The sequence below is a fragment of the Camarhynchus parvulus genome, chromosome 7 (genome assembly GCF_901933205.1).
Source record: "Camarhynchus parvulus chromosome 7, STF_HiC, whole genome shotgun sequence".
NCBI classification, from domain to species: domain Eukaryota; kingdom Metazoa; phylum Chordata; class Aves; order Passeriformes; family Thraupidae; genus Camarhynchus; species Camarhynchus parvulus.
Genome location: NC_044577.1, coordinates 5,413,901 through 5,437,341, shown reverse-complemented (window position 1 = coordinate 5,437,341; position 23,441 = coordinate 5,413,901). Strand labels below are relative to the sequence as shown.

Below are 23,441 nucleotides of genomic sequence, written 5' to 3'. Positions count from 1 at the left end.
TGCTGCCCTGATGCAAGCCCTGCTCCAGCAGGAACCAGCCAATGGGCCATCGCAGGTACCATGGAGAAACGTGGGAGTTGGAAGAGCAGGATATTAAAAACTATCCCTGCACACCAACAACACTCCCCAGGAGCTGATGGGAAGGGAGAATCCCCTTCCACCCACTGCTTTGTGCATAGCTGAAAATATCCACTGGCACCACCAGATGGACAGGATACCCTGGCTCCCACTTGCAGACACAGCTCTATGAACAGCCTTCAAAGGCAAAATCCCCAACAAGAAAAGAGAACAGCTCAAAAAAGTAGCCCCAAATTTCTCCAGAGCTGAGCTGAGATGCATTCACTGCTTACTCACTTCTTGCCAAGTCTGGAGCTGCCGGGTTGGGCCCCCACCCACCCCTCTGGCACAACTACTCCTTACAGCTTGGAAGCTATTTTTTTCCCACCCTGCTATCTAAAAAAGAAAAAAAAAGGCGTGAAAGCTTTTATCATGCTGAAAACACGCCAACTGCGAAGGCGACTCTGTGTCTCAGACGCCTGTTTCCTGGCAGATTTTAAGTCCTTTGCTCAACTGCTCGGATGGCGGGGGCAGGAGATGCCTGCAGCAGCAGCAGGCTGTGAACTGGAGCTCTAAACACTCACATGTTTAACTGCTGCTAAATTCCTGGGGGACCAACAATTCCAAACAGAGGGCTCAGAGCTACACACACAGCCAAGAGGGCGCCAGCCCATCCAAGGGCCACCAGCCTGGGGTACAGGAGGCACTGAGGGGGGGCACTGGCCCAACAGCTCCACATGGGGACAGCTACCAGGCAGTAAAAAGGTTGGGGTTACCTTGCTCAGCACCTCTACCAGACCAGCAACCATTTCCCTTCCCACACCATGAGGCTTTAGCTCTGTTGGCTCTCAGAAGTTTGAAGGGAAAGAATGGAACCCAGCAAGCAGGATGAGCAAGGAAAAAGTGCTGGACAACTCCACTGCTGGTGTCCAAATTTCCAGTGACCAGCTCCGGCTGTAGCCACCTAAAGGTGCTGAGAAAGCCCCAAGCAGCCTGAGTGGTAGGGACTTGGTGGCAGCCCAGAAAGACCTACAGACACACTTCTGCCCTTCATGACAGTAATGCCTTTGAGGGCTCCAAAGTGCTTGGAGCTGGTTTGGCTTGGATATACAGAGGTGTATCCAAGTTTTGACTAGGACCCAGGAATTTTTCCATACCACCTCACGTCATTACCAGCATGGGGGTAGGGACTGGCTTGCAGTCGAAGAAAAACACAGCAGCATTGTCTGCCCTCATTCATTGTCTCAGGGTCTGGGTGAGCATTGCTGCACATCAATCACCCCCCTCTTTTGTACTCTTTTGTTATTAACATTGTTGCTGTTACTGCTCCTTTTCTTATCTCATTGCTGTTTCCAGTTTTCCATCCTCTTTTGTACTCAGAATCAGAGGAGGAGAGAATTATACAATGGTTGGGGTTGGAAAGAGCCTTAAAGTTCATCCAGTGTTCTATGGGCAGGAACACTTGCCACTATCCCAGGCTGCTCCAAGCCCCATCCAAACTGACCTTAAACACTTCCAGGGATGGGGCAGCCACAGCATCTCTTGGCAACCTGTGCCAGGGGCTCAGCAGCCTCACAGGGAACAATTTCTTCCCAATAACCCAATATCTAACCCAGCACTCTGGCAGTGTGAAGCCATTCCCCCTTGGCCTGGTCCTCTCCTGCCTTCTCTGAAGCCCCTGTAGACACTGGGGGGCTCAGTGTCCCCCAAGCTGTGTCTTGTCCAGGCTGAACAATCTCCATTCTTGGATGTCTTGGCCTTCTTCATCTCCCTTTCTGCACAAGAATGGCTGCACCTGGGGCTGGCCAGCCTGAGAGCAACAGAACAGAGGATGGGACAGAGTCAGCATCTCTCTCTCCGTGGCCTCTGCCAGCAGGAAGCTCCTGCCAGGCCCTGTGGGAAGAGGAGTGGCATTTCTCTAACAGGCAGAGTCAGCGACAGCGTCTGCACTGCCAGAGCCAAGAGGCACCAGACAAAGCCTTTGTTCAACAGTGCCAGCCTGGAGACAGAACACAGCAGCATTACTACTGAGGCAAGCCAAGTATGATCAAGGTGCCAGCCACCTCCAGTGAAACTGGTTTCAGGCACTAACTGGGGTCAGATTCAACTGCAGCAGGCTCCTTTCCCAAGGTTAAGACGCATCAGTAAACTTTTTTTTTATGGTTCAAAAGACAGCACTGGTATTTTTGGGTGTCAAACCAGGATCATCTCTAATAGAGAATGGCCCTGCCTTCAGTTGTGCCCCACGAAAATTCAATGGGGTTTTGTGAACATTAGTGTTTGGTAAAGGAAAAGCCCGCTCCAGAGGTTCCCAATCCCAAAAACGACTGGCTGAAGTTCACAGCCTGCAGGCTGGACATGTTTTGGGATGCTTCCTACAGGGCTGGCTAAACAAGGCACAAAGGCCAAAAGGGATGAGCATCACTCACAGGAAGCCCCTCCAGGGCAGGAGGAAGGCAAGTCCCTGAGTTAGACACGATCTGCAATCATTTGTCATCGCTTGTAGCAGTCTCCTGATTCACCGTACACATGGAAACAACAATTATTTTAAGTCATTTTTCCAGAGAAAGAAACTCATATTTCAATTCCTATTTACCAAAACAAGAGCCAGACAAACTCAGTGCTGTATCAAAGTGTGTTTATTCCAAAGCTAAATTTCTCACAGAAAACAATCTCTATGAACAGCAGCACTGGTCATGACAAACTCCAAAAGCCTCCTGGGCTCCAGGGCTTGGGGTCCTGAACAGAGCAAGCAAGAACCTCTTCTCAAAGTTGTCAGGGAGAGAGGGGGAATGACAGAAAACAAATACATGGCCGTTTGGCACAATTTCAGAAACCATACCTGCTCACAAGAAGAGCAAATGTACCAAAACACTTTGCAGGGAGATGAATGCCTGCCCAAGAATCTCTCAGAACACCCTGCTCAGTGCAGCCTGCCTGTAAAGGAGCAGCTGCCCCTGTCAGGAGAGAGCTGCATTATTCCTGCAGACAGAAAGCAAGGCTCTTGGTTTTCATTATCTGCTGAACTGCTTCCAAGGACCCAAGAGGCTGGGATGTCGTGCCAGGGAAGTGCTCCTCTGCAGCCTGTGCATGTCTGGGCCCAGCTGGAGCTCTAAAGGGGTTCCCCTGCTTCCCCCTGCCCCAGCCTCTCGGAGAGGTGCTTGCTGATGGCCAGGAGGGGGTTGGCTCTGTACTGGGGATCGCTGATAACCTCTTGAAACCGAGCCACTTCCTCCTCTCTGAGGAAAGAAAAATAACACACCAGTTCTCTAAGTGCCTCATGTGAAAGGAACTGAGCAGATAAGGACCAACTCATGAAGTAGCAGATTTCTGCTGAGACAGAGTGATCCTGAGTGTAAATCTCAGAGAAAGACAGGGCAAGAATAAACCTAATTTAGCTAAGGGCAAAGCTCGAATTGCTGCCAGCTTCATGGGAGCCAGGGACTTTGATCTCATGCCACAAAGACACAAACAATCATGACAGTGTCCAGCATCACTTGGGAATGGTTTTTTTTAGAGCTTTTCCCTAGTAAACCAGAAACAAGAGACTGTGGATCTGGTCAATCACCAGCAATGAAAATGACTTCAGATTGCACCAGCACAACACCAAATTCTCTTTAGAGAGCCCCTCTACTGACTCTCTTTATTGCTGAACATTGAGCCTTGGTAATCCTACATGCACCACTAGCTGGACACCATGGGAAGAGCGTGACAGAATTACCTCTGCATGCCTGGTCACAGCTGCTTCCTGGGGAAACGGCCTCGTCTCAAAAAGCAAGCAAGCAGGGAGGGACAAGAACAGAGCAGGAGTATAAAAAAAAACCCTGTGAGTTTTCACACAGCCACATCCACTACAGCATCCTCATCTCCCTCAGACTGCCAGGCTCTCCACAGCCTCGCCAGACAAACACTTGGTAGTGCTCAGCTACTTCCCTCTCCTTCAAGGCTCCTGCCAGAGAAACAGAGAGAGGAGCCAATGCTCCTGAAGCTTGGCTTGGGGTATTAAGGTGAGGCTCAGGGAACCTCTCATCCAAACTAATACCTTGGGAAAGAAACCTCAAGACATTCCTCCAAACTTTTTGCCTCCCAAGAAGCAGAGATTTGCCAGGCCACCAAAAGCAAAGCAAGGCAGAAATGAGCAAGAAAGGCATCCCAGCACCAGCACTGGACTGTTTCTGACAGAGAAGGTATTCATGGAGAGCAGTGCTGCATCTGCAGCCTGACTGTTCAGCCTCAGTTTGAAGCTGAATGCTCAAAACTGACAGAAACCCAGGACACAAGAAAGCAAACACTGCCAGATCACAGAGCCTAGCCCCAGGAGAGCTGTGCTGAGGCAAAACAAAGTTCTTGATGGCAGTATAAACCATCCAACAGATAGGGAATAAGGAGTTGCCAGACTAAGTCCAGGAGTTACTGGGACTTAAGTTCTCCATCCTTGTTGATATTCAAAAGCCATGTGGACTTGGTCTTGAGCAACCAGTTCTAGGTGACCCTGCTTGAGCACAAGGGTTGGACTAGGTGACCCCCACGGATCCCTTCCAGTCTCAACCATTCTGTGAGGCTCACAGGAACTGGGCACTGACAAATGGGTACTTACAGGAGCTGGTGTTTCTGAGCTTGTTTCATCAGACAGAAGTCTGCTGGTTGTGCCTTTGCTTTTATGTGGCTATGGAGAGAAGAAACAAAACAAGTGAGTGTTAGAGCATTAATTTAGCAAGGGCTGTGTAGATGGAAAGAGTGCAGGGATTCTGCATCTGCCTTTCCAGAAAGAACAGGTAATTAATTGTCCTGCATGGAAATTCTCCTGAAGGGCAATTATTTCCATAGCCAGGCATTGCAGGGAAATGCAAACTCCTTCCACCTGAGGCTGAGAGAGCCGGAGGCATTACAGGAAAACCAGATTTCTCAGAGCCAGCACTGGTCATTAGCTGTCCATGCCCACATCCCTTTCTGCTTATCACTGACCTCCAGGTCAAACTCATGCTGTTGCTTAGAGCAAAGATTCCATGGAACCTCCCCTCCCCACCCCACGTGTCACCTCTGCACAGCTCATGTTCCCTCCTGCTGACACTGCAGAGCTCCAGCCTCCATAGCCACTCTGGGAGCACAAGGGATGCTCAGCAAGAACAGGGAGCTGCCAGCCCTGCTATATGCTATAATGCAGGATGGTGCACTGTGTGCAGAAGAGGCACAGCAGCAGATACAGATCTGCCACCTCTCCATGCATTCCTTATTCCTGGGCAAAGTCCAGGGGGACCAGAGGTGTAATACCATCCCTCGTGACACCCGATTCCAAGCAGCAGCAGAGATTTACCACAAAGCCAGCACTAAGCCCCAGCAAGGGACACACAGGAAGCACAGAGATTGCCTTTGGGACTTGTGGTGCACAACAGGAGCTGCTGGTAGAACTGGACATTAAGGAAAGGAGAAGAAATTTCCATTTTTTAGGATTACACAGATACAAAAGTTAACAGAAGAAAGAGGCTGGAAAAAGGCTCTGCCTCTTTGGGGTTCTCCCCAATTCACCCTGAAGCAGTGGCCCAGCACACAGGCCAAGGGGAAGAATATACATTGCCTTTTTTCACCCCATTCTTCCTTTCTTCTTACTCCCCTTGCCTCACATTCCTTCACGTCACTCATTTCCATCACCCAACTCTAATTCAATCGGTTCGTGCTCATTTTCCTCTCCTCTCCCTCATTTCTAACAGCTCAGCACAGGAACAACTTCTGGTCCTAGTTTGCCTGGAATGCTCACAGAAGCTCAGGAAAATCCTTCCTCAAGCAGGATGGCAGCCCTTGGTCACCAGAGCAAGGCTTGCCAAATCTGTGTGTGCCACCAAGTCAGTCCCTTCAGAGGTGAGCAGCTCTGCAGAGGGTGGCAAAGCCTAAAGGAAACTTATCCTGGGGTACATTTCCTGCTGGATTTCCCCTCAAAATCACCAGCATGCTGCCTGTTCACTTGGACCCTGTTAGCAGCTCAGCTTCATTACACTTCATTGCCTTCATTCATTATAAAGCAGAATAAAAACCTCCCTGTAATGCGCTTTTACCCTGCAGGAGATCAAATTCCTGGAGAATCTAATCTTTTATTAATACTGCTGACAAATCACCAGAGTATTACCCTTCCTTTCTGTAATGATTCAAATCCTATAAAGGCCTCCTCTGATTATTTCAAACACTCCTCTACAGACATTTGGGAAGCCAGAAGCCAGCAAGGGGAAGAAGAGCCTGTAGCTCCTCCATGCCAGTACCAAGGGGGGCTGGTTTGGGGTTAGCAGGTCACAGGCAGTATAGGTGACATCACCCCATGTCAAATTCCCACCTCCACTGTGCCAGCTTGGGCTTCTAAAAGGACAGGCTTTTGGCAAAGGTCTGGGATAGGGAGAGAGAGAGCTGACAGCGCACAGGGAACAGCCAACTCAGCCATGCTCTTGGCCAAAGTCACACTACAATACAAAGATTCTGGCCACAGCACAAAGGGCACTGCTCAAAGGCTTGAAGTGCCTCAGGATAAAGTCCTGGAAGGATGGAATGTCAGGCTGCAACACCACAAGATGAGGTTATCAGGTGAGCTCAGCAGCATTACAACGTGGACACCTACGTGCCACTCCTGCAGCTCCCAGGACATCTGGATGCTCTCAGCCTGTCTCACAAGCCTCATCCAAGCAATATGGTTCCTCTCCCAGCTGTGGGCTCAGAAGACACATTTCATCTTTTTTTCTTGTGCCAAGTAAAGCATGAAAATGGTTCAAATAGAGTTGCCAATGAGACCCTGTTCTCCTGACCGTGGCCTGCAGCTACAAGCTGAGCTGAAGGCCCCTTCACCCTGCAGGAAGTAGGGAAATACACAGCCCATCTCCAAATGGCACATACCTTTTGAGAGGCTTCCTTGCCCTGCCACCTGTGGTCAGGTAAGAGAGCTCAGGCAGGGCTTCCATCAAGGGCTGCATGTCTCCCACCACAGGTGTTGCTTTCCGCTTCGCTTCAGCTTTTTGCTTTTGCTTGGCCATCTTCACACTTTCTATTTCTGTGTCAGAAAAAGGCATTACTGCAAGAAGGGGAAACACCTGCAGGAGATAACCCTTGAGCTAAGAAATTCATAAGTTGTTTTACCATTTACAACAGGCCAGAAGTGATTTAAACCAGAGAAAAAATGAACAAAATGCAGCTGGGTCATGCCCTCCATTGATGGATCTGGTTGTAACTATATACATCCCTTCTGACACTGCAATGGGAAGTGAAATTCCCAGATTTTGTCTGTTTCCATCCCTGTTCATTGCTCACAGCAAAACTGCACAGGAGTCCTGGTGTGGCAGAAAACACACTGATCTTGCATGGAACTGGGAAACAAGAGGGGAAGAGACAACACAAATACAGTCAACTCCAAATCTGCCCTTAAACAGGCACAGCCCCCTCTCTGTTGCTGTTGGGACCAAACAACAGTCTCCTAGCACAGGCAGGAAAGACGGACTAATGTCAGTTGTTTACTTAGTTTGAAGAGAGTCAAGGCTCCACCTCAATGACTCATTGAGGAGTGCAAGCAGTCAGATGCTGGATAAACTGGACCCTTGGAAAAGCACTGCACCAAGTGGCAGATGCACATGGCTTTTCTCACGACCACGTTTCCCTGTCCCCCAGCAGCAGCTCAGGCAAGGGTATGGACACAGAAAGCTCCACAAATGTTACATTTGTCTCCTTCTTTGTCTTAAGAGGTGAACATTAAAAGCCACAGGCTTCTGCCTCAGTCCTTAAGGCTCCCTGATAAAGCACTAAGTCCCACAGCTGCTCATGCTTCCCAAAACCAGCAGTTTCCAGCGTGAGCACCAGCAGAAAATGTCCTTTAGGACAGCCCACAAAAACCCAGCACTGCTACAGGCCTCCAGCTGAACTCCAAGATGCCCCACCTCACCCACAAGTCCCTTGAACAACTGCAAGCATGAGCCTCAGTGCTGAGCTACAAACTGCTTGTGTGGATGTGACAGTGTGCCAGAAGCCATGGGGCTGAGCTGGTGACACAGGGAGGCCAACAGCTCCCAAGGCAGCATGGTCACAGAAGCCAGAAGTATTTTTGGTGGGAGCACAAGAGCAGCCAGTCCCACTTACAGACCACAATCCTGGGTCTAATCCTGCTCCCACAGTCAAGGAAGCAGAACTCAAATTCAGGGGCTGCTCCTTTAATACCTTTGCCTTGCTTCTTCTCCAACTCAGCTGAGTAGAAGAGCAATAGTTTTTCATGAACTGCAGCTCTGCTGCACATGGATGTTTGTGACAAATCAGGATTGGAAACACTTCTCCTCACAGCAATCCCTGCCAAGAACACAGCTTTCTGTTCTGCATTACTTCTTTTTTTGGTCTGGCTTTATGAAGCTGACTACTTCAGTGCTTTCATAAACAGTATGTGCTGAAAATTTTCAGACACCTGATTCTGCGCAAACATCCCAAATTCTTTTCCTATGAAGTCTTGTTCATCTGAGGAGCCATGCAATATATGTATTTTTAAATGTGCATACTTCTAGTGTCTGAAGCATTACATAAGTTTTTTCCCCTCTCTAGTCTCTGCTATACTTATTGGAATGGAAGAAAGTTTTGCATTTGCACTACTGGCTGATCTTTGGTTCCCAGGGTCTTGGCATCCAGTGTCACAAAAGCAGCCCTGGGACAAGAAGAAACAACAAACTCAGATTTAGGAAAACAGAGATGTAGTGATAACTTCAGCAGTCCAAGCTGGCTTCTCTTTTGGGGGACAAAAAGCTCTTTCTCCACAAGAACTGGCAGAGTTTTTAGGTACTTCTGTGCCTGTAAAGCACTTCTAACATCAAATATCTCCTAAGGCAGGTAATTTAGCCTGGAGTTTACTGTCTTGGTGTTCTCCCCAGAGCAAAGTCTCTGCATTTCACTTGTATTCCCTCATCTTAGTAATTTCAGAGCCAAGAGAAAGAGGCCACAGCAGGGCCAAAATAGCACACATGATCTTGGGAAAGACTGATGCTACAAAGGCATCAAGAGGGCTGGATTAAGACCATGAAGGGATCCTGCTCCTGGGCTTTTCCAAAGCAGCTGAACTTGACTAGCACAGCCATCTGTGTTCTGTGTCCAAGCAAGATGTCCAGGCACTCAGCAGCTGTTGGCCGGTTGTTTGGGAGGAGGTCTGCTTCACACTCATGTGTGTTAAATTCATACCTTTTCATCTAAGAAGAGCCAGACACACCTTCAGTGCAGCTGCTGAAATCAAAGGTTAATGAACTTGGGCTCAGAGCTCAGGCACAGAGATCATTTGGTGTAGCAGAAAACCACATGCCCTTGCCCCAAAAATAGTCTGTGTGCAACTCTGTTGGGGCAAGAAGGTGTTAGGAGGAAAGCCTGTCCCAAGAACAGCTTCAGGTGACAAAAGGAACCCCCTCTGCAACACTGGGTACCACTGCATAGTCCCCTACTGTGCTAAGACACTCAGAGCAAAAATAGGAAAAGAGAAGCATTTCTGCCATGGGCTGGGCTTGTTTGGCTCATATTTCACTGCCTTGAGACAGGCCAGACTGTCTGCTAAGTGGGTTCACTGACCTGTAGCATGTGGGAAAGAGCAGTTACACAGCCAGCAGTGTCCAGAGCTGTCCCCTACCGAGGGGGCAGGAGAACCACTGCAGGGTCTCACCACAGAGGTCTGGGATTAGCTGGTGGCAGCATGGAGCTCAGCTCCAACCTGTCCTGCCATCCCTCTGGCTCCTGGGTGAGGAGGAGCTCCACCAGACAGCTACTCACATCTGTACCAGAGTTTTAAAAGATAGAAAAATATGCTAAACTTCCATGGGCAAAGTGCCCTTCTGGATAAACAAAGGGTTTATGCAGCCACATATATTACACATGGTAAAACATCAAAAGCAGAACTGGGGCAATGACTAAGTCTTGGTGCTAAACACTGAGAAATAATACCTGGACCTTTTATGCCAGTGCTGGGGAGGGATGAAGGTTTCTGAGAAGCATTCTGTCACCCAAACCCAGAGTACAGAGATCCATCAGAACTATGCTCTGTGATACCATGTCACAGGAATACTCACTCTGCAGCCATCTTTCCTTCCTCAGCTTCATCTTCTCTTTTTTAGAAAGTACTGGTTTTTCTTCCAAACCTAGAAGAGAAGAGACATGAGATGGAGCCTGGCTCCTGCACAACAGATTCTGTTCAACCCTTAATGCTTTTGAACTTGCTGGCACAGCAGGCAGGCCGCAGGCAGATCCAGAGGCTACCCTGCACCCCAACTTTTAGCCAAACATATCAAACCTGCCTTGCTGTGAGTTAAAAAACAAGAAACAAATAAGCAGATCGGATAATCAGCATAGGATCACAGAATGGTATGGATTGGAAAGGACCTCAAAACTCTTCCCATTTCAAACCTCCCTGCTGTGGGCCCCAGAAGAGCTTGTTCCAAGCCCCATCTAACCTGGTCTTGAACACTTCCAGGGATAGGGGCAGCCACAGCTCCCCTGGGCAACCTGTTCCACCCTCACAAGGAGAAATTTCTGAAATATATCCAGGGCAGCCCTAAGGAGCAGCTGGTCACTAGCAGCCTGTAAAATAGACTAGTACCTACTATTTACCAAATTCAGTATTTGGAAAGCAGCTGTTGAGCACTGATATCCAATATAAAGTAAAATACCATCACAAATACTTTTACTGGAGATCTGTTGCAAGTGCTATAAAATTATATCTTATCTCATGTGTTTAAACCAAAATTGACCTTAGCCAACTTTTCTCCTGAAATGTGCTGAAAATACCAGAATTCCAATAGAGTAACATGCTCCCTAAAGATCACACCATTCACTTTAGCTTATTCTTAAATCTGGGGAAGAACCAGTACTTCTTTTTTTCCCCCAAAAGAAAGAGAAGAAAGGAATTCAATACAATTATGAAAAAAACTCACTGAGGATAACTTCTCTGAAGCTACAGATCCTTTAGGATGATTTAAACAAAAGCATCCTTTAATAATTTCTTAACAACAGAACAAACCTGCTGGGGCTAAGGCGACCTTCCCATAAAACCAAAAATCACCACCATGTTTTGAGTTTCTAAGACAGGGAGAATGAAGCTGGAGCTTCCACAGCCTCATTTCCCAGAAAAATAAATTCCCAAAAAGCACTTACTAAAACCACATTTGTTGTGGTATCAAAGCAGATGCTGAAAGAATAAATTGCATGATCCAATAACCAACTCTGAGTTATGTCTACCCCCATCACCCCACATTTCTGTGGTTTCAGGGGAAAAAAGGATGAATTATAGTCAATTATCACATACATATTATTATTATTATTATTATTATCAGAATTATTATCCCATCCCAATGATCTCCAGAAGGCTGCCTGCACAGGACACCACAGCTGCTCCAGCATGCCCAAATTTCAGCCATGGCAATGCTGGGAAGATCTGCCCCTCATCTGGAAACACACTCATGACTTCACTGGAAAAACATCGCCTGGCAGCATTTGTTAATGAAAATAAAAAGGCCCAATTCAGCCAGCTGGCCAACTCTAGTAATAACAGCAATTCAGGTCTGGGTTGGTATTTTTTTCCCCAAAACACTAGTGGAATATTTAAGGAAACACAAAAGCTGTTTTCCTGGCAGGAACCCAACCTTGCTGCTGGCCAGGGTGGGGGGAAGGAAGCCACAGATAACCAGAGGGTGCCTGAGGGAAAGGAGCTGCATCCCTCCTCTGCCAGCAGCCAGTTCCTGCCCTTTTCCATCACTTGGCTCCCTAGACACTCCAATTTCCATATCCCAGCCTGTCCTCAGAAGGCTGTTCAGCTGCTTGAAGGTGCAATGTTGTGTTTGGCAGCTTCCAGTTGTGACGTCGAGTGCCAAAACCGCTGGAAAGCCACTGGAGGACAGTGAAGGCAGAATTTAGCTAGTTAATTAACAGCACAGACTGTCCCCAAGGTAGCCTTTTGTTTTTATTTAGCTTGCAAGCACCTCTGAGATCAAGCCAAACCACAGCTCCATTTTAATTATTTTCCTGTGAAATCAGAAGGGTTTGAATCCCCCTCTCCAGCCCATTCCACAGGTAATTTAACAACACTTGCCTTTGAAACCCTATGAATGAAGGAAAGGTGAGCAAACCCCATCACATTAGCAAAGGGAAAGGTGAGCAAACCCCATCACATTAGCTAAGGATAATTTCCATACTGTAAACTTGACAATTATTTGTTTTAGCAAGAACATGCTTTCTTCTTTCTTTCCTCTGATCTGTGCAGTACAAGACATGCCAGATACAAACAGCTTAAAAAAAACCACAATAGCTTTTTGCCACCTACATCAAGCATTTGGTACCACTCCTGGCAATCCTCAGGATGCTGCTTTCGTGACAGAGAAGCAGATTTTTAAGGATGGCTTCCTTAATTTCAGAAATCTTGAGGGCTTTTTGGTAAAGGACTTAGACTAAAAATAAAAATAGAATATATATATATATGCGTGACTATTTTTCATAAATAACTCCTTAGACTAAATATATCTATAAATCCTACCTTAGAAATCCCCATTTTATCCTTTCTAGGCATTCAGAAAGAAGCTGGAGTGAGTTAAAGCTGTAACACTACAGGCTTCCCTGCCCCAAGATCCCACTATTTAATTTTGGCCCTGCAGCCAAGAGGGTTTGACAGTTCCAGGAAACTCCATTACTTGGAGCATTTGGCCATTCCCAGAAATATTCAATAAACCTGTGCAATGCCACATGGACAGAGGAGGGTCCTTCAGCACCAGGCATTTGCAAAGCTCCTCCTGGGCTATGAGACATTAAAAAACAACATGTAACATTAATTAATATTCCAAAATTCCAATGATACATAACAGTAAAGCTGTTGATGCTCAAAACATAGTATTTTGGCAAACTGAAGTTAAATAACAACAGATGTTTTAATTTTAGCCTCAGTTGTGTAACAGCAAGAACGAGCATATGCCTACAGCTGTGGGATGACTTAATGAAGGAAGTCAGACTACATCCAAAAGCAGAATATTGGGTGTGGTTTGGGGTTGTTTTCTTAAATTACAAAGTGTCACTTGTAAATTGTGCACTGTTCTTGTCCAATAAAGAGCCTGGGAAATGGTAAGAACAGTCTCCTGGGGCACATGCAACAGTGCTGTGACCTGGCAGCTGTCACTGCACGACTCCTGAGGTGTTCTTATTCCTCTAGGAACAGAGCCGAGGGACAACACGAGCCAGGCAAAAAGCCAGCCAAGATGTCCTCTGGCAGAGAGGATGCTCCACAGCTCCCTGCCCTCATCCCACCAACAGCTCCCAATCCGGGACCTCCACTGCTCCCAAAAGCATCGATGCACAAGGGTCACTAATGTGACCAAGGCTTGGGGGTGGCAAGGACAGAGGCAGGGGGCTGTATCCAAACTCTTTGTCCTCTTGCTGTTAGGGAAGCCCCCAAGGACAGCTTGTACCTGTACGTATGGGGCACAGAAAACACATTTGGGTTTTGCCCAGTCCAATCCCTGCTGCACCCTGAGCAGGTTTGGGAACCAGTGCTGGAGGAAAAGGTGCCAGCTCCTGCTGGGCCAGGGCAGCTTTCTCCATGGATACAGCATTTGCTTTTCATGATCTAAAACAAGCTACATGATTTTTGTTCACACTTAATAATTACACCAGCATGTGCGCACTCTTCCTGCCCCGATGCGGAAGGTGTGAGAAAGGACCCTCACTTTTAAAACTTAATTACAACAAAGGACTGAATAAGGAAAAATCGCAGTACTGGGAGCTCCCCCCCCACCCCCATGACTACCAGCCACATGGCTCCTCTACAAAATAGATGCTCTGCCTTTTATATCTTTAGCTCCTCTGAAAGCTTTGTCAATCTACTCTTTCCCTGCCATCCACTGGTGGAGATTACTTTTTACATCTTGATTGGAGGTCAGGTGTTGTTATGTTACCTCCTGGGGACAAGCCAACCTCCTCTAAATGTCTTGACTGCCAAGGCTATTACAAGGGGGGGGGGAAGGAAAGAGGACTATGGAATGACATATTGTAATAACATCACTATACATCTATATAATATCTATCTCTTAATTGTGAGAGCCAACTATCACATTACTTATCTACAACAAAGGTATCCTACAAAAAGTGGGATCTCCCTTCTCTGGCCCTTCAGACCCCCTGGTCATCTGAAGCACAGCCTACTTCCAAGCCTGGCTTCCCACTGGAAGCCCAGAGCAGCAGTGCAGCTCGTGTCCTCACAGCAAGGTCATGGCTCTGTCAGGCCTGGTAAACATCCCCAGGCTCCAAGCAGCCCCAGCACGGGCACAAGGCCTCCCAGGGCAGCCCAGCTCAGCCTCAGCTCACAGGGGCACACAAGTGATGTTCCATTCGAGGGGGGAGCACATGCCCTCAGGAGATGACTGGGAAGTCACAATGTGCACAGCAGGCTGTGAAAGGCGACCTCAGAGACAAAGGCTGTCCTTACGCACAGTGTATAAAGTGCTGCTGGCACACTCAGCCCCTTCCACAAGGTAAAAGCACCTCCTTCTCCTCCCTCCTCTGCCCAAGGCTTTGTCCATTTTAGGTCCATCCTTCCCCCCTGCATGTTCTCAGCAGCCCCCCATAGAAGAGAGGCTGCCCCAGTCACAGACAGGCACACAGAGGATGCTCAAGGTGGCCCAGTGTGTCACTGCTCCTAAAGCCACTTGTGCAGCTGAAGGTTATTTTTATAACCAAGGCTGAAATGCCACAGGGAACCCGGGTTTCTGAGCCAAGGATTGCAGAGTCTAAGACAGGAGCTTGTTATTGCTATTTCAGGCTCAGGGAATCAAAGAAATCATAGAATGGTTTGGGCTAGAGGGGACCTTAAAGACTAACTCATCACAAACCCCTGCCATGGGAAAAAAAAAAAAGAAGAAAGGAAGGAAAATAAAAGGACAGGTCTCAGTACTCCTTGACATGGAACACTTCAAAGTCCACAAAACAAATGCAGAAAGGCTCACCCACAGACAGGTGCCCTGGGACTTTCCAAGACCAGGTGTGATCCCCTTCAAGAAATAGGGCTTTTCAGTTTTGGGAGAATGAGTCTGCTTACAAGAGAAGACATTTTAACCCCCCCACACACCCCTTTCCATGCACATGCAACAAGGCTGCGTGCATTTCTTCCAACAAAAGAGTTCTCCAAAAGTACCATAAATCACACAGTGCAAATATTCTCATTTGTCAAGGAATGGTATGGCAGGAAAGTTGACTTTTTCCTTGCTATCACTGGCATATATTTGCTCCCCGTGCAGCCCCATAAACAACTTAAATACCTGTGATCACAGTGAATTTAATTTTACGCCCAGCAGCTCTCAGCAAGCTCTGCTGCAGCTTCCAGCCTTACAAAAGGTCACTCAGCCACAAGAACAGCAGAGGCTACAGCATCAGTGCACCAGCCCTGGAAGCATTCAAAAGGTGTGGATGTGACACTTGGGGACATGGCTTAGGGGCACACCTGGCAGTGCAGGGGGAATGGTGGGACTCAGAGAGCTTTCCTAACCTTAACCATTCTATGATTGTATGAATGGCAAAGCCTTCTTGCAGTCAAGCTGGTACAGGGACCTGTAGGTCTGCAGAAGATTTTCCACAGTAAGCCAAGAAACCTGACCATTCCAACATCCTGCCTGAACACTGTGAGCAGAGAAACCCCACCAGAGGCTTCTGAGAGCAACTTCACAGCCCCAGCCCCAACAAGAGAGGAGAATCAACCATGTTTTCTTTGCTTCCACCACCCCATATATAAGCCCAAGAGAAACATGTCCAAGAAGTAAGTGCAGACAGTGGAGCTGAGGCCAAATGCTGCTTCAGGCAGCACCAGGGAAGCCTGGACCCTCACCCAGAGGAAACAACAGCAACTGGCTCAAGATATTCCTGAAGAACAGAAGTTGGTGAGCTTGTACAGGGGCATTAAGCATTGCCATCCAGTTAAAGCAGCTTCCTCTGCTGCAATTCAGACGTAGGGAAGATGTAGGAATACATACATATATATATATATATAAAAGGATATCTATTCCTCAAGATCAGACTCTTGCAGGAAAGCTTCCCTGGGAGCACAGGCAATCCTCACTGCCCCAAAGAGCAGCCTTCCCAAAGGTGCAGCACCCAGCCTTGGCAGAAGTTTTGCAGAGAAGCAACACGTGACCTTCCTTGGGATTACAGCCACTATACCTGCTTCCCTGCTCCCGCAGGTCTGACAGCATCTCTAGTGCCTCTGCCCCACATCTGGATGTGGGATGCCACATCTGGAGTGATGGGTCACCTCCTATGCACCCCAGGACAAGGGAGACACACACTTGGGGGAGTTAATCCAGGTAAGAGCCACTAAAATGATTAAGGAACTGGAGTGTCTTTTACTTGAGGAAAAGCTGGAAAAGAGGCCTCAAAGGAAATCCTATAAATGTGCATAATACCTGGTGGAAAGGAAGAAGAGGAGGGAGACAGACTACTCTCAATGGTGCCCAGTGACAAGAGACAAGGAGTACACAGTTTTTGGCATACTTTTTATGATTCTTTAAACTGTCAGGAGGTTATGGAGCCCCCAGATCTCCACCCATGGAGAATATTAAAAACCTGACTAGACACAGTCCTAAACAACCTGCTTTATCTGATCAAAGTGGACCACCAAAGTAGACTCCAGTGAGTCTGCAGCACAATCTGGACAGCTGGCAAGAGTCCTTTCAGAGAGGATAAAAATGTGTATTTTAGCAACAGAGACACAGGCACCTTAGCTATTTGTGTGGATGCTGCAGTTTCAATAAAGGGCAGTGAGAAAAACAGAACAGCATTTCTATAAAAGCTTGAACAGCAACCAATCTCTGGAATGAGATTTATTCTGAGACCAGGAGTAATTCATGTTTACCAATGGGTAAATTCTCTCCTTGGGGCTTACTGAGGGAGGCAGAATACTGAAACATTACTATGCTTTTTGACAATGCCTTGCAGGCCTGCATTTGAAAGAGATTTTCCCCAAAATATCTTTTCCTTTCCTGCTAATAAGATTACCTTTGACTATCCTGTCCTTTGAGAAGCTTTAAAAATCAGTAGTTCAGTACCTCGGCAGTGTTACACAGTGAAAGATCTAGATCTGAAATAGTTACACTACTGGATTTTATCTGGTACTGCTTATTTATCCAAAAAGCAAGAACAGTTTGCCTTCATCTCCTTGTCTTTTAACTGCATATTAGCTAGCAGACAATTAAACTGGCATTCCCTAGGGAAGTTTTCCAGCCACTGGTTCCTATAACCCCTCTCATACTGTTTTTGGCACCTGGTGTTTCTTTTACCTAAGCCTTCAGTATATGCTCTTGCAGCACCTTAAGGGAGGCAGCTCTGCTCAGCTGTACTTGTTATTACATTCCCAGTGGATGGATTCAGTGGAGACACTGCATTTTATCACAGAATCACAGAATGATTTGGGTTGGAAGGGCCCTTAAAGATCATCCAGCTGCAGCCATGCCTGCCTCAGGCAGGATTTTATGCTGCATTTCCCCTCAAAGCCAAAGCAGTGGCCTGATGGGGTGCTGGGGAAAGGTAAAAGAGCAGACAAAAATAGGGAAGAGAGGGAAAGAAAATATGGATTTAAAGATGCTCAGAGGACAGAGGGACAAAAGCATAGAGGGACAGACTGCCAAGGCAGACAGACACATATGTCACTGTCAGCTGCCACTGCAGCACTGGCAGCAGACCAGCTGCACACAGGAGGAGGTATGAGACATCACCCAGAACGAGTTGTGGAGTTGTTTCTGTTTCTCAGGGATTACAGCAAACACCAGGATCTGTTAGTGCAAAGCCCCACCTTCCCCCCACTCCTACACAAAAATACATTCCATGGATTCATTAGTTTGTTTGTAGAAGTACCCAGTTTTCCTCATTTCTTGGAGCCAGGTTTAGCATTCAAAGCCACCTTCCTGTGAAAAACAGGCCATGGAGGGATTCAGACAGATTGCATCATCTGGAATCATTCCTTTAACTGAAATAAGGAAGGACAGGCAACCAGACCGTGTTCACTGTGCAACTTGGCGAAACAAGTGCCTGCAGGAACCACTCCCTTCATCATCTGACAAGGCAGGGATGCAGCCAGTAGCCAGAGCTACAGCTGGACCTTTCCTCAGATGGAGATGGAAAAGAGAGGCAGCAGGAACCCCAGGGCTCAGCCCTTCCATCCTGCTAAGCAAAGGCAGTGCACACTTTACGTGATGGCAAGTGCTGGGGAAAGAAGAGAAACTAATACAACAAATAAAATAATGCAGCACTGCCAGCTGCTCAAAGGAAGGGATTGTCCCGCTCTGCTTGGCGCTGGTGTGGCCTCATCTCGAGTCCTGTGTGCAGTTTTGGGCACCACAATCCCAAAAAAAGACATCAAGCTGATAGAGAGCTTCCAAAGAGGGATCACAACAATGGGAAAGGGTCTGGAGGGGAAGCCTTATGAGGAGGGGCTCAAGCCACTTTGTTCAGGCTGGCAAGACTGAGGGGTGACTTCACTGTGGTTTTCAACGGCTCCTGAGGGCAAGCAGAGGGGCAGACACTGACCTCTTCACTCTTGTGACCAGTGACAGGACTCGAGAAAAGGGCAGGGAGCTGAGTCAGGGGAAGTTTAGCTTGGATAGCAGGAAAAGACCTCTAAAATCATCAAATCCAACCACTAAACAACCAGCGCAGGCTCCACCTTTGGGCCATGTCCCTAAGCACCAGAGACACCTTCTGAACACTTCCAGGGATGTGAGTCTACCACTGCCCTGGGCAGCACCTTCCAAGGCCCGATCATCCTTTCAGTGAAGAACTTTTCCCCAGTATCCAATCTAAACCCCCTCAGTGCAATGTTAGGCCATTTCTTTGGGTCCCTTGCTCCCTGGGAGCAGAGCTCAAGCCCCACCAGGCTGCACCCTCCTGTCAGGGAGCTGTAGAGTGAGAAGGTCCTCCCTGAGCCTCCTTTTCTCCAGGCTGAGCCCCTTTCCCAGCTCCTCCTCATCAGGCTTTTGCTCCAGACCTTTCCCCAGCTCCACTGCCCTTCTCTGGACATGTGAATAATCTCCCCCCACACACACTGAGGTCAGGCTTTGTGAGGTTTTACACCAGTTGTGGCACAGGGAAAGCTGGCAGGGACTGTTTCAGGTTAATCACACAGCTCCTATTAAAAGCTGCCTTTGGCCAGAGGTTTTCAAAGAATTTTAATGGACAGAATCCAATGTGAACTGGTAGCAAGACTTTGCAGCAGAGAAACATTTTTTTCCATATTAAGCCACGTATCCACAATGGATGCCCTCTGTAGGGCTAAGGGTGGGGTGGGAGCCAGAGCAGTGAAGAAGGGAGCAAGGAGGACAAGGTGGATTTTTTTGCACTCTCTGTGATGTGGAGGCTTGGCAGACAGACATATCTTCCAGCCAGCAGCTACTCAGCTCCTCAATCAAGTCAACCACTGGCAGATAGTCTGAGCAAGGAAGCCCCTTGAAGCAAGATGTTAATTGGGATTACTCCAGCCTGGCTGCCCTGAGAAGTGACCACTGAGGTAGTGTAAGGCTTCTGAAAATTTATGATCAGCAGAGAACAACGAATAGGAACAGGCAAGAAACAACAGCACCAGCAAAACAGCAATGCCCAGAGCACCACTGGTCAAGGCACTCCCAACCATTAAAAGGCAAAAGAAAAAGCAAACACCACTCCAAGGTCCATCTACACCCTTCCTCTCAACACACACACAAACACTATGCCAGCCAGTAGGTAACAAACATTACTAGAATGACATCCTCTTACACATAATTAATATATTAACTCACTTGAGCGCTGAATGCCCAGTGATCAATACTCAATTATATTTCCAGGCAACAATGCCAGCCAGAAACTGCATTGAGTAGACTCTGCAGATATGTAACTCCAGGGTAAAAACAAAACCATCACAGGATCAGCAATAAGTGGGAGTTACATACAGGAGCTTCAGCAGCACAGAGAGGAAAGATCACATCAAAAATGTCTCCACAGCGAAGGAGGAAGAATTGAACCACAAAGGTCAAGAGAAGACTGTCAAAACTGGCTGAAATCATAGTTTCAAATGACAGGAACATAAGGATGAAGCTCTTGCAGAGAGAAAAAAGAGAGAAGTGGGAACAGCAAGGGAAGGGGCAGAAACAAGGATATTACAGGAAGGTGGACACCCACAGGACACCATTAAATGTTCAGTGAGGTTTGTCTTCCAGTAGAAAGGTCACAGCAAAAGCAAAGAAGTGGGGCTGCCACAGCAAAACCAAAGCCCATCTGGGCAAACAGGGAGAAGAGCTGGCAAGAGGATCATTTCTGCTCCTAGCCTGGTGACCTGAAGCACCTACACACTAGGCCCTCTCTTCTGCACAGGGCACTTAAGGCACAGATTGGACAGATGCTCTCCTTCCATCAGCTGAGAAGGAACAAGCATTCAGGGGCACAGCAGAAGGCAGAGAAGAGGTGGGAGAGGAGAGAATTCCCCCTACCATTACTTCATCAGTGTCTAGATTGCTAGAAGGGCATCAAGTACTTCACTCCAGCAACTTCCATTTGAGAACCAATTGTGCGTATGCCAATCAGTGCTTTCCAGAAAAATCCGAACCTATCGCTTTTGAAACAGGTCAGCTGACCCAAAACTAACACCCAAGCCCGATCTCTGCACCCCTCCATCTCTCATGGCAACAACTCTTCCAACAGAAATATGGACTTGCACTTGCCCAAAGTACGAAAAGACTAAAAAGTCTAAAATTTATTCCTGAAGCCCTCCCTTCTTCACAAGTATCCAGAAATACAAGGATACAATGAAAGCACATGGGCAAAACCATGAGAAATCCTTTGAAGAGCCACACAAGTATTCTTCCCAGCTAACAGTTTCTTCTTCTTGGAAGATTTGCTAAATTAGCATCTAAAGGGTGTATTGCAATCCAGACCTGAGGAAAGGGATTTTCTGGATGGCCCTGAATGCACCCTTCTAACAGTGGCAAGTAGCTATCTCAAGCTGCCTTTTCAGCAGAGAGGGTACTCCATCAGTAGGAAGGACCACCCTGCCACCACAGTTCAGAGAGATGCACAGCTCAAGGACATGGAGGCTGAAATGTCACACCTCTGCTTCCCCCCCACCTCCTCAAAAAAAAGTTCCATTAATCAGAAATAGTGATTCAGCATCTACAATCAAGCTGGGATTTCACCAAAACCCCTATTCCAAAAAAACATGTCAGCAGTCAAAAAGCCTGAGTGTATTCAGCCACACCTAAGGTAGGCAGGCCTCGCCCATGGCTGGGTGAGGAGGAAGGAGCCCCGATTTCATTTACTAAATTCTCTGTTCAGTAAATCTGTTTTCCTGGCAAACTGGCAGCCTCTTCCACCACATGCCTGTACAGGCAACATCTCCAGAACACCACTCCAAGGTCTCTGTAAGCCAATGCCCCACCTACTGCTAAAGGGATTGCAGACACACTCTCAGCTCCTGCAGTGATGCTGCCAGGATGCCTGGGGGTGCTTTGGGGAGCAGGAAAGGGGTCTGCAAAGTGCTGACTTGCTCCAGGGAATACTGAATGCAATATTGGATTGCTTGGCTCTAATGGAACTAAAGTAAAAAAAAAAAAATCAACTCTAATTGACTTCCATGTTAATGACACAGAGGCAGGGCTGTTTCCCCTGGAAAGATCGACATGGAATGTGAAGCAGTATCAATACCATGGGCAGTATCAACACATGACATTTGGAAACTTGGCACAGAGACAGCAGCAAGCAGACTGCACAGTAGCTCAGGGTGCTGGTAAATGAGAGCTTAGCTTGGCTTAGCTTATCCAAGCATTTGTTGTTGGACCTTCCACCCTACTTCCTCCAGGTCCTGCACACAAACCCAACTCCCCTGCACCAGGTCAGCTTCCTGCTTCTTTAATGTGCTGAGTCAAACCAAGGGAAATGTGGTCAGGAGCACAGGGAGCTCTGGGAGACAGCTGGACTGATCTTTCAGACTTCAGTCCCAAGGTCTAAAGTACCCACAATCTATTTCAGACAGAAGTTAAAATTCATCAGTAGCAACATATCTCTAGGGCAGCTGATGCCCCTATTCCAGCCTGACATGAATGAGCACACAAGCACTCCCAAGTCCTCAGGACAGGTTCACAAGCAAGGACAGAGGGAATGTCTGCAGAACCTCTCATAGCTGGAGGAGCAGGGGCACTCAATGGGTTTGGCACTGGTGGTACCTACAGCTTTCTTCCTGTGCAGTTCCCTAGTTTGTTTTTTGTAACAGCTATTAGGCACTGGATGCTTTAAGTACCCAGCTAAGCATTTTGAGCAAAGTGCTGCTTTATACTCCCAACGTTTTCCTTGGTGGCTGCTGTCAAAAGATGGGAGTGCCCAGTCTGGATCCTCTTTTTGTTCTGACACAGCACACCAGCTCCTGTGCCAAGCCTTCTGGGTGGGTAGGGATGATCTTGTCACAGTAAGAGATTCAGCAGGGACAGCCCCAACCAAGCCATGAGAAATGTGAAAATCATTGGTTGACCCACCCCAACCCTCACCTTGCAAGCACAGCTCTCCCACACACAGGAACCATACAGAAATACATGTCTGACCATTAGAAAGAAGAAACAAAGTCCCTGATCAAACATTCCAGCACCAATTCTGACTCTGATTGCAGCCTGGAAGGAAAAAACAGAAGCAGCTTCAGAAACAGCTCAGGGGTCAACATCAAGCAGCAGATTTTGATCTGCTCTAACACCAGCTCATCAACAGCCTGAAAAATCTTCCTTCCTCCCCTATTTCACCTTCTCCTTTAGTACTTTTAGCTAGAGATTTCTTAGCTGGCTTCTGCCTCTTCCCAAGGACCTAATTAGAAGAACAGCCAGCCAAAACGCAGAGGCCACAACTCCAAAGGGAAAAAGGCAGCATGTGGCATGGGAGAAAGGAGATGACCAGAGGCAGGACTTGGCACAACACCACAACTTTGACTTTTTTGATTTCCCAGCCACAGTCAGACACAGGACTCCAGAAGAGCCCTTGTTGTTAGACAGAAGGTAAAGGAGGGGAGCAGCTGGCAGAGGACTCCTACAGAGAAGAGAAACCTGGATGCACACACTGAATAAAAAGCTCTGGGAGCGAATTCTGTGTCTCCCACATATGTCTGTTAAACAGTTACAATGAACACTGCTACAGCATCTTTTCCTTCTCTTCTCCCCCACAGATAGAGTTAAAGCTGTATAGTTTAGCCTGCTGTGCCTCCCCTCTCCTCCCAAGGTCTCATAACTGTTTCAGGAATGAGCTTTCCACCAAGCCTACAGTCGTCTCTTGCTTTCCTGCTCACTCTTTAGGGGTACTGGGAAGTCAACACCTCTGCCTCAAAACCCAGAAGGGAGAGCTTGGTAAAAGATTAGCCCCCAAGACTACACAACAAAAAA

At 47.5% G+C, this 23,441-nt stretch overlaps 1 protein-coding gene across 1 annotated transcript in view; it reads right to left on the bottom strand.

Annotated features, from left to right (window-relative positions):
* Window positions 1-2,683: 2,683 nt before the first annotated feature.
* The window catches only part of FAM207A (family with sequence similarity 207 member A), a 39,370-nt gene continuing 18,612 nt past the window's right edge, over window positions 2,684-23,441 (bottom strand). Inside the window, 4 exon segments of the mRNA XM_030952770.1 lie at window positions 2,684-3,296; window positions 4,655-4,723; window positions 6,931-7,084; window positions 10,110-10,178. Of these exon segments, the coding sequence (XP_030808630.1) occupies window positions 3,170-3,296; window positions 4,655-4,723; window positions 6,931-7,084; window positions 10,110-10,178 (419 nt within the window). The 3' untranslated portion in view covers window positions 2,684-3,169.